The sequence below is a fragment of the Buceros rhinoceros genome, unplaced genomic scaffold, assembly GCF_000710305.1.
Source record: "Buceros rhinoceros silvestris isolate BGI_N320 unplaced genomic scaffold, ASM71030v1 scaffold4869, whole genome shotgun sequence".
NCBI classification, from domain to species: domain Eukaryota; kingdom Metazoa; phylum Chordata; class Aves; order Bucerotiformes; family Bucerotidae; genus Buceros; species Buceros rhinoceros.
In genome coordinates this window covers 2,190-13,487 of record NW_010433115.1, presented here as the reverse complement: position 1 = coordinate 13,487, position 11,298 = coordinate 2,190, and the positions used below count along the sequence as shown (strand labels likewise).

The 11,298-nt window shown below is 46.4% G+C and overlaps 1 protein-coding gene across 1 annotated transcript; it reads left to right on the top strand.

Moving 5' to 3' along the window:
• Positions 1-4,869: 4,869 nt before the first annotated feature.
• On the top strand, positions 4,870-9,536 carry PPP1CC (protein phosphatase 1, catalytic subunit, gamma isozyme; the record flags this gene model as incomplete). Its single annotated transcript, XM_010143984.1, has 6 exons — positions 4,870-5,011; positions 5,699-5,929; positions 7,385-7,489; positions 8,009-8,232; positions 8,705-8,839; positions 9,269-9,536. Coding segments are annotated over 6 exons (927 nt in total), but the record flags the coding sequence as incomplete, so codon positions are not given.
• Positions 9,537-11,298: the final 1,762 nt, after the last annotated feature.

The window sequence follows — 11,298 nt, the reverse complement described above, 5'->3', positions numbered from 1 at the left end:
CTATTTCTCAGAAATGCAGTTCTGTGGTTTGGTTCCACCTTTCTGCTGAAGCCAGCACGGACTGGCTCTGAAGAAGGGCTGCTTGCCGTTCAGCTTCAAGTACCGCGTGTCTGACTCACAGATGTTAATCTGAACTGTAGTCTCATTTCACTTGCTGATGCCTTGGGATGCTCTGATAAAATTTCTAATAGACCAGCAGCACGTTTTGACCTCAAACCACACCGTTCTCCATAGTTTGTACAGCTTCACATTACTCGTTTCCCACTGTGTTGTGACAGTTTCTAACAGTGGGAAGTAGGAGCTCCGCAGCTGGAGGATGAGGGGTAGATTCCTGCCACTGCTGTGGATCCAAATAAGTCGGTTCAATTCTGTGTTTGTTGCCCAGTCAGTGAAGCGGAGGATCTGTGATGGGTGTGAGTACTGGTTGCTGTGTAGCTCTCTCCAGCGTGGAAGTGTGTTAAAAGGTGAAGATTGTGCAGTCGTGCAGAATCTTCTGTTTGATAATGCTGCCGTGAACTTTGGTCGTGCTAAAAAGTAGATTCATACTTGCTCTTTTTAGAGGTTTGGGCACTGAGGAGTTGCTTTTCAGTTTCAATTTTGAAATTGAAACGATCTGATCAAAGTTGGCAGTGCCTGCAGTGAAGTAAAACCTTTTCTATGTCAAGCACTTTCAACTTATTTATTCCCTTTGTGCCTGTGGTGCAAAACTGAATGTGAAACTGTCATCAGGAACTGCTAAAAACAAGATTAAAACCAATGTGCAGTATTTTTGGAAATGTCTCTAGGATTGCAACATCTTAACATAAATATGGTAAATCTCAGAAACTTGCTTAATAAGCCAAAAAATGAGCTGACCTGCTGATAGACTATTTTCTGTACGGGAACTTCAGCTGACAGTGTTTCAGCTGCTTCCTTTAGTGTAGTACTGAAGGAAAATGAGATGTTTGATCACTGACATTTCTAATACTTTTGAATTTTCTACTATTTTTGAATACTTTCCAAAGTCTCCATCCCTTTCATACTAACCTCGAATGTGGTAACATACTCAGTTTTAGAATAGCGTTTGCCTTCATTAAAGGATCGTGTGGCACCAACTGAATATTGGGAAACGCAGGTGATGGGATGTGGAGCAGGGGTCTGTCGCACTCCACATGCACGTGATCCTCTGTTGTGAGTTCTGCATCCCACAGTTCTTGACCCATTTATCCTTCACAAAGAACTGTCTAAGCGTTATCCTGGATGTCAGGAGGTGTTTTAACTCCTGGCAGCTGCAGCTACGCCTTATACTAACTCTGTTTGCAGGGACCAAAACGACAGGGGTGCCGTTAAGTTCCTGCTCTTCTGCCTTTTCCTTCCTTCCCGGCTGTGTTGGGCAGCTGCCATGCTGCACTCAGACCGCTGATAATACACTGGGATTTGAGAGCTGGCCGCTGTTGTTGTTCTCCAGCAGTTTTCCTTGTCGTCTCAGCAAGCAATGTTAATTTTAATAGCTGGAGCCTGTATTCAGATTCCTCTGCAGAGATCATCCAGGCTTCGGGGAGGGATCTTTTCCATCCAGCTTATTTTCCAAAAGTTCTCCCTGTCCAGTGGAGAAGGTTTTACGTGTTAGAAGGCTGCCCAGACTGGACATGAAAATTCAAACTCTCAGAATTATTTTTAAGAACAGGAGCATCTCTGCCGAAAAGAGGCTGGGAATACATTACTGTCTGGAAATAGTGCAGCAGCTTGGCGAGACAAGACATAAATAAAATATTATTTGAAATGGGCTGACTTTTCCTTGACTGATTAATCTTTAGCTTGTTCCGCTGTCAGTTCCAGGCTGTCATTTCTGAGCATGGTTATTTTTTTATGCATTGAAAGATAGTATGTGCATGTGCAGTACTATTGAGCTGCTCTTCTGACTTTATGACCAAGCTGCCAATTAGTATCGTGTTGTCTGACCGAGCTGCAAAGCAAAGAAACTGTAAACACAGCATGTTTTTCATAGTGTACTATTTTTGCCTTTCTTAGTTGGGACTAAGTGACTTGAAGACTCAGAGAAAGCTTTTAAGAAATCATTCAGGCTGAACATCCTGCATTTCCTTGCCAGCTCTTTCAGTGTAGATGAGAAAATCCTTGCACTATAAATACAGATTTCTCAAACCAACGTGCAGTGCTGCATTTTTGATTCTTCAGGAGCCAAAAATAATTTTTTCCCAGCTTTTCAGGATATGTAGGTCAATGTTAGCAGAAATTGAAGGGTCCCGTTTTTTCTGTGCTGGTCGGTGTTGGACACCAGTGGTGCAGACGTCACTGGCAGGCAGCGTGCTGCAGACGTGAATCAAACTGTTCTGTGCCTCTTTCTTCCTTCTGGTGACTGTGCCAGCAAGTTTGTGAACTGCGCCAAAGCACCGTTTTACCTTGTCAAGGCTTTCTGCAAGCAGGTAACTAAAACTGCATGAAGATTATACTGGTTCCATGAAAACATACTGGAGAGACATAGGAAACCTGTGTCTGAAACAGTCAGTTTTCAGAATTCCATTTAATCTTCAGCAGAATAGAATGCATACACTTATTCTTGAGCTTTAGTGACTCAGTGCGTTACACAGTCTGCATAATTTTATACTTTTTAATTTATGGATGTGAGATACAGGGTTTGATTTTAGTGATTTCTAACAAGACCAAATCATGAAAAGTTACATTTTTGGATTCTGGGAAAACTAAATACACATATATTATCTGAAAACCAAAGGTGAATTGTAAAATTTTAAGAGTAGGGGAAAACTTAACATTTCTGATTCAGCCCCCTGATCCCTTTATTCTATAAATTTCTGTTCTTTATTGCTTCTGGGTATTTGACATTTTGAATAACTTGTTCATTGCTCAGGACTGTTTGGAAGATTACTGTGGATGAAAAGCCTCATGCGTGATAAACTGCTGTGACAAAGATTTAGCTTCCATTTATATGCTTCATTACTTCGAATATTTTAATGGAAGACATGAAGCTTTGTGGTAATTCCGGTGTTGCCATGTAATGTCAGTGCTGAGTGATAACACACAGGCAGTGAAGAATGAAGGAGCATGTATTGCCTGAAAGATAACAATGCGAACACAGGACTTGTGACCTACAATTAACCAACTCCCTGTCAGTATACATGTCATTTGAACTGAGGTTTCATTTTGAACCTCCTTTGAGGAAAGGATGTGTGTTTCAGGGTAGCATCAGGGATTCTGTAGGGCAGCCAGTTGCTACCAAGAGTGGGGTCTCTCAGAGTCAGTGTGCAGGGCAGAACTGGTTTGGTAGTAGAGGTTGTGTCCAATGGCACTTGATTTTATGGATGGATGTTACACAATCATTAGTCTCTTCTCGGTCTAGATAAGATGAATGCTGACTGACCTATGTTTTCTACTCCTGATCAGAGCCTTGCACAAAAGCAGGAGGCTTCTGTGCTGATGAGAACTTGTAATCCCTTTGGAACACAACTGGTTCTGTTCTCACTCTTCCTAAAACGTGCCCTCCACTCCCCACCCCACCCCAGCCTTTTCTGCTGCAGGTCTCACTTCTCGATTTCACCTGGTGCAAGGCCCACAGTGACAGGGCAGAGATTTGTGTCATCTGTAGCTTCCAGATTTCTCACTCTGGTTAAACAGCACCAAAGGAATTTGACTGAAATGGTGTATAAAAGGTTATTCAGGAGTTCAGGAAGATTTTGCAGTGGTTCTTGTGCTTGAAAGGGTTCAGGGATTGTTGCTTGTTTGTTTTTTTTTTTTTTTTGCATCTCGAGACCAAGCCTTTTTGGCTAAGGGCATAGATTCTTCTGTCTCAATGCCACATGACTTGTACACAGGAAGTCCCATAACTAGGCAACGTTACGGGTGCAGTGATGTTTCTGGAGGTGTTGTCAGAGTGTTTCCAGGTATCAGAACCTAAAGTTCTGAGTCGTTCAGCTTTGATGCAGCTAATTCTATTACTAGAATTCACTAGGGGATTTTTTTTGCTTCAGCCTTATCAATGTTCCATGTTGTCACTGTTTTTGACACTGAACAAAAATAGAATAAGCTTCATCAGTGGTGGCATAATCACAGTTTTTTATTTAGTCTTATCCTGACCCTGATGCAGTATAGCCGTAGTCACAAGATTGCTGCCTTAGGAATGGACTTTGTATTACCGGGCAAGAGAAATGGGAGGCCAAGAGGGTTGGTGGATAAATGGAGGGAAAGCTGTGAAACTTGTTCGGGCCAAGCTGGTGTCCTTGTTGTCCAGATCAGGAAAGCCTTGGTGGGTATGAAAGGGAATCAGCTGTTGTGAACTGCTGCAGTGGGGAGATTGAAGCGGTGATGGAAGGAGTGAAGTTTTGGGGGCTTGTGGGTGAAGGTGGTCTGAGGCTGGGAGGTAGACTTCCCACTAGCCTGTACTTTCTTGTGCTCAAACGCTGTGATCCAAAAGTGTTCTGACCTTCCAGTCATACATTATTTTTCTTCCACATTCACTGACCGCGGTGTAGCATGGGGCAGGATCTGTGCTGCTGGCGTCTTGTTCCTTAGATCCTGCCTTGGGAAAGATTATGTGATAGTTTAGGGAAGCTTCAGTAAAAAAAAATATAGTCACATTGTCCAAGATGAATTTTATAACCAAATAGAACTAAACTGATGCTATTTAAAATGTGACATTTAAAGGGGGAAGCGTTGAGCTGTGAATTCTGTTAAATGAAAGTAACATACGACCAGAACAGAACACACTACCCTTTCTCTGGTAGCACGGCAGCACGGTTTCACCTCACAGACTGACATTACCCTGTTATCATCTTGTTCTGTATTTCATTGGCATTTAGTCAGGCTCTTAAAATAACACGAGGGATGTTGTTGATTTTGATAACTGACTTCTGACTCCTTCTGACAGTGCGAGGATCAAAACCAGGCAAAAATGTCCAACTTCAGGAGAATGAAATTAGAGGATTGTGCTTAAAATCCAGAGAAATCTTTCTGAGTCAGCCTATTCTACTAGAACTTGAAGCTCCACTGAAAATATGTGGTGAGTACTGTGATTTTGATTCGGTGCTGGAGAGGGGCGTCAAGTAAATGCAGACTGTAAGCAGAGAACAAATGCCAGGTGCTATTTTCACTGATCCACAGTGGAACTAATAAATGATTGTAGCAAAAGGCAAAACAAAACCCTGCTGAGGAAACAAAAATCACAAACATGGGATTTGGCAGCATGGGGACCAAAATAATCCCAACCCAAAAAGTTAACTGGTCCAGTTTCACCAGATCTCTTGGGGAAGGGATTCACGAGAAGCTTTGGAAAAGAGGTTTTGTGTCGAGGAAATGTTTGGCCCAGTCGTGACTGAACAAGGCGGAACAGGAGTTGATTGCAGCTGCTGCTCAGAGTTCAGCAGTGGTTTGACAATATTTTAGTCCAGCTGGAAATTTAAATTTCTGTGCTGTTTCTTGGAATTACTAGTTTGGTTTCACCATGCTGTCACTTTGCAGAGACATGCGTATCTAGTTAGTGCTGTTAACCAGTGCATGACCTGGATGTCCATCTTCAGAATGTGATCGTTTTCTGTAAGTGAAGGTGAACTGTAACTGATGGTGTGTTGTAGGCAGTATCTAACTGCAGGCTTTTTTCTTTCTGAAGTGTCATTTGTTCTTTCGCTGGAATCAACCAAAGAATGTGGCAGGGGGTCACTTATGTGTCATTTCTGAATGCTCTTTACAGGTGACATCCATGGACAGTACTATGACTTGCTTCGACTCTTTGAATATGGGGGTTTTCCACCAGAAAGCAACTACTTGTTCCTTGGGGATTATGTTGACAGAGGAAAACAATCTTTAGAAACAATTTGTCTTCTCTTGGCCTACAAAATTAAATACCCCGAGAATTTTTTCCTCCTCAGAGGGAACCACGAATGTGCCAGCATCAACAGAATTTATGGGTTTTACGATGAATGTAAGTAACACAGACGTGCCTTTGGCTGAGGGAAGCAGGGCAGGAGGTGCTGGTGTTGCAGTGTTACATGGTTCTTTCCTTGCTTGCTGTTTCCTTTGCGTGCTTCGGGGGGGCCTTGGCGTGTTTTAGGAAGGGAAATGTATCCTTTGCCTGAGCCTCACAGTACGAAGCAATGTGCTCGTGGGTGATTTAGTTATTGGGCACTGTGTTCACTAACAGCTCTCACGGAAGAGATTGTTAAAGGTCTTAAGGTCATCTAGTGAGAGAAGGGAGAGTTTTGCTTGATGTGCTTTACCCAAGTACCTCTCTGTTTCTTTCATCTCATGCTGGTGCTGAGATGTGCTTGTGTTATGACTTGGCGAATGGGCTGGTCTCTGCTGTGGTTATGTTACAGCACTCGCAATCTGCTTCAGATTAAGACCTGTAACTTTGTCACGATAAAAATGAAAAGCCTTGGCCCTTCTCTGGCTGTGGTTCTGCACTGTGTGCTGTTGCTTTGGCCAAACCCAAGATTTCATAAATGGGGCACAGCGTGTGTGAAGCCACCAGTGTGCTGCGTGCTTGGGCTGAGCACCAGATACTTGCTCCTTCGGGAGGTGGCTTCAGCTGCAGAAGTGGTTACTTGAACCAGTGCGTCAGCCTTTTAGTAAAGAAACGCTCTTGTATGTATGTGATACTGTGAGCACCCCTCTGGAACAGCCGGGACGGTGCGGTGCAGTTAACGCACGGCTCTGTCACTGTTAAGTCTGTGGTGACTGTACCTAGACCTGGATGAGGCTTAATAAATCCAGATAATGTAGCGGAAATCAAACTGTTAAGTGAACGGTGCACTGAAGGGTTCTCACAACTCGTGCTGTGGGATGTACTTGGCTTGTGGCTCACAAGATGAGCTCTCCGTGGCTTGTTCTCCTTCAGCGAGGAAACAAAGACGTCTGGTATTTCAGAGCTGACTCCTCAGCGATTAATCACAGGCTTAGTCATATGTCGCAAATATGTTCAGGGTTCATGTCTGTTGGGAGAGCCCTTTGAAAGTAAAACCGTAGCAGTTCCTCTTCTCAATCCTGTTTCTTTGCCTGGAGAGACTTTACGTGGCAAAGCACTAGCAGAAGTTTAAGGAAAATCTGGGTTCCAAGTCCTGTGTCTTCCCCTGACGAAAACCACAAATGGCAGAATTTTTCTGAAATGGATCAAACTCTCTAAGGGACAGTTTCCCAGAGCAGAGTCGGGGCTGGAGAGTCCTGTGCCCTCCTCAGAGGCACTCCGGAGCCCTCTGCCGTGCCGAGGGAGACCTTTGCAACTTTGACACGAGCAATAACGTCTGTCCGTGGGTATGGGGAAGGTAAATGGTGTGCTAGTGTCCTGCGCGTCCAAGTAGTCTTAAGGCAGCGGCTTAGGTTGGCTGTCGCTCGGTGAGAACAGCGTATTGACTGGGTTTTTTTCCCAAATGTCTTCTAGGTAAGAGAAGATACAATATTAAGCTGTGGAAAACCTTCACAGACTGCTTTAATTGTTTACCAATTGCAGCCATTGTGGATGAGAAAATATTCTGCTGTCATGGGGGTAAGTTGTGGTTCCTTAGCTGATGTTTGAGGAACTGATACTCTAGTGTCCATCACGGCCGTGTCATGTTGGCGTTGCTGAAGCCTCAGGACTTAGAGGTGTACAAATACAGAGCCAAATGGTGAGAGGTCTGTTTGCTACTGTATTGCATCTTACAGGGCCAGGTGGCGACGGTAAACAAGGCCTGTGATGGCAGCACTAACGCCTCTCTTAACAGCTCTCCTGACAGGCACTGCGGAATATTACAGAGAGATTATTGTAATCCTGTAAAACGTGGAAATGGCTTTTGCTTATCTCGCTTCCAGAAAATCTTCCAGAGAGCGACTTGACTTCTGTTACAAAAGCTTGAAAACAAACGCTGAATTAAAAACCCGTCAGCTAACATTGCTGTTGAACTACGTAGAAGGGCAGCGGCGAATCAGTTTGAATAGCCGTTATTTCTGTCTTGAATTAATCCCTCAGTCCTGCAGAGTGAAGCTGGACTAAAACTTGAACTGCACGTGTCTTCCCTCCAAACAGGTTTGTCACCAGACCTTCAGTCAATGGAGCAGATAAGGCGAATCATGCGCCCCACGGATGTACCGGATCAAGGTCTGCTCTGTGATCTCTTGTGGTCGGACCCTGACAAGGATGTCTTGGGATGGGGCGAGAATGACAGAGGGGTGTCCTTCACGTTTGGCGCTGAAGTGGTTGCTAAGTTTCTTCATAAACACGATTTGGATCTCATCTGTAGAGCTCACCAGGTATTTCAGTTTCGTACCTCAAACCGTAGAATAATGGAGGTGCAGAAGGACCGGAGGCGTTCGACTGGTCCAACCCACCTCACGTGCCCTCAATGCAGGATGAGCCAGTCTAAGCCTGAGCTGCTGAGGGCCTTGTCCAGCCAAGTTCTGAATCCCGAGATTCCGCTACCTCTGAACAACGTGTCCCGGTGTTTAGCAACCCTTGTACTGAGCATTTTCCTCTTAACACATGAACTGTCCCTCTGATTCCCGAACGAGGTGGTCTTGAACCTCTCGGAATCCTGGTTTCCTCATCGCTAATGGATCTGTTGCTGAACTGGATCCTGCGATGGTCCCACTGCTCTGGTGTGAGAGGCTGGAGCTCGTCCTCCTTAAATGTAGCCGGTTTCTCAGCCGCTGGTTCTGTCAAAGCCGCTTTGGGCCTTGGCAGGGAGTTGTGGTCCAGGCTAATACTCCTCTTTTCTCCCTGAAGGTTGTCGAAGATGGATACGAGTTTTTTGCGAAACGGCAGTTGGTGACTCTCTTTTCTGCCCCAAATTACTGTGGAGAATTCGATAACGCCGGGGCCATGATGAGTGTGGATGAGACTCTCATGTGCTCTTTTCAGGTACGGTGTCGGAAGATTTACCTCCCGCTTAGTGGGGTCACGCTCCAGACTGGCTGTTGGGAATTGGTACTTCTCTGTTCAGTAGTATGCTGTTCCAAACCCGTGGTGCTCGTGTCAACCAGATCTTCGCAGATACCAGGTGGAGACAGGGCTGTGTTAGTGCTCATGTCTTCAAAAATGGGATAAGCCCGTTGCTGGCGTGAGTGGATGAACTGGTTTCCCCTGGAATTAAACCACCCATCCGCTCTTCGCCGGCTCCCAGTGGCACAGGCTCCTGGGCAGCCGCGTGAAGCCCCGTCCTACCCTGAGTGGGGAACGCTCTTATTTCTTGGCGTGTTTACAACTTGTCTGATGCCTTTGCCAGTGAGTTAGTCGTTTGACGGTCAGAAAGCAAAAACGTTTTGCTAAATGACTGAACTATCTTTCCAGATTTTGAAGCCTGCAGAGAAGAAGAAGCCCAACTCCAGCAGACCCGTAACGCCTCCCAGGGGGATGATCACAAAACAAGCGAAGAAATAGCCGCTGTGGTGCTGCCTTGTTGGGACTTGTATCATAGTCTGTAACCTCCATTTTTAAACCCGTTGTGTACCGTTCAGCTTGCTCAGAGTAGATAACGTGTTCGTGGCTTTCCTTCTGATCCGATGCGATGGCATTTGCTGGTTGTAACAGCGAATGAAAGACTTGTCTCCCTCCCAGGGCGAGCGCTGTGACCTCCCTGCCGTTGGTGTAACAGCTGTGGGCTCCACGGATCTCATCCGGTGGCGTGGGTGACCACGCAGCCCGCTCGAGCTGTGCGGGGGGCGGTGAGGAGGTTTTCTTCCCGCGGAGCTGAAGAGGGCACCAGAGTGCTGCGAGAGGAGAGATCCTTACTGTCGAAATCACATACTGTTTATACGAACCACTGTGAACTTTTTTACGTTGAATTTGGTTTTAAAGGGATTGCTTTTCTTTTAATGTCGTGTCCTGTACACGTTAGTTTTATCGCTGTCAACATTAGAAACCATCTTCTGCCTTGCCAGCACCACTGGTAGGATGTATATTTAATTCAGACACAGGCCCCTCTCCGTGTATCCGAATGACAATTAAAGCCATTCTTTTAAGTGTTTGTGTCTCTTTCCTGAAGCCAAAGTTCGCTTAGAAAAACTCTTTGTACGTGACCCACCGCACCGAATCGGCCGGGGTTTCCCTTTGTGCTTCCCCCGGAGATCCGCGGGCGTCCTGGTGCGGAGCAGCCAGTGCAGTGCTGCGCTGTCTGTCCGGTCACACCTTCGGACAGTTTCCGGGTGGTTTGCCCTGGCGTCAGTGCAGTGCCAGAGCTGGAAGGGACGGAAACGCTTCTAGATCTGCGTGGGTGGTTTTGTGCATTTTAGCCTAAAGACTTTGTTCTACAGAGGAACCTAGAAAAGACCTTGACGAGCCGACCGGGGGCGTTGATCTTGATCGCCGGTTTGTATAAATCTCTCACAGAATCTTGTTTTTTAAGAACTGTTACTCTTTTTTGGACAGATAACAGTGTACAATATCATGTAGTGAAAATCACTTATTAAATGAAGAAATTGTTAAATCCTCTCAGCGTCAGTTTATCCCAGCGCAGCGCAGACACCACTGCTGTCAGAGGGCCTGACTGCCACCAATAAATTGTTCTGCAAACCCGCCCACTCTTGGTTTGGATTTGTCTCAGCTACAGGCAGTGGAGGGATGGTGTTAGGCAGGAGTGTGGGGTCCAGGTCTGCTGCTGGAGCTCTGAAGCAGAGGCCTCCTGCCCCAGAGCCAGGGCTGCCCGCAGGGGCTGGTCCAGCATGGCCACAGCCGGGGACTGGAGCAGGGAGTTCCTTGCTGAGCTCCTGGCTCTGGTAAACCCGGCTCTGGTAAACCCGGCTTGTGTTCCGGTGTCCTGCCCAGCGGGTGCTTTCCCTCGCCCCTGGAGTGAGCTGAGCACTCTGGAGCAGAAGGCAGCTGCAGGGCAGGCCCCAGCCGTCCCGTCTGGGTCTGAAGGTATTTCTCTGCCAGGTCAAAGAGCCGCTTTGCTGCTGTGGAGACTTCCCTGATTAAAACCACCTCGCGGTAACTTCTGATGAGCTCGTTAGACAAAGCGGCAGAGACTGCCTGGAAAGGGCTTTCTCACAAACCTGCTCCCACCCCTTAAATCACATTTGTGGTTTTCTTTACAGCTCTATAATTTTTCTGCCTCCTTGTAAAAGTCACCTCTGTCTCTTTACCGATGTGGGGAACCCTGGAGCACATCTGGAACGGGTTTCTCTGACTGCAGCGCAGAGGAATGTCTTAACCCAGCAGCCACTACCCCGCCAGCCATCCTGCCTGTCACCCTGTCACACCTTTTCCTCTGCGACTTGTTTTTTCTGTCCTCAAACGCTGTGTGGGTGGCACGTGCACCTATTCTGGGCTGCGCTTTCTGGTCGGCTGCGTTCCTGGGGGTGGGTCACGCCGCTGGGGCTGGC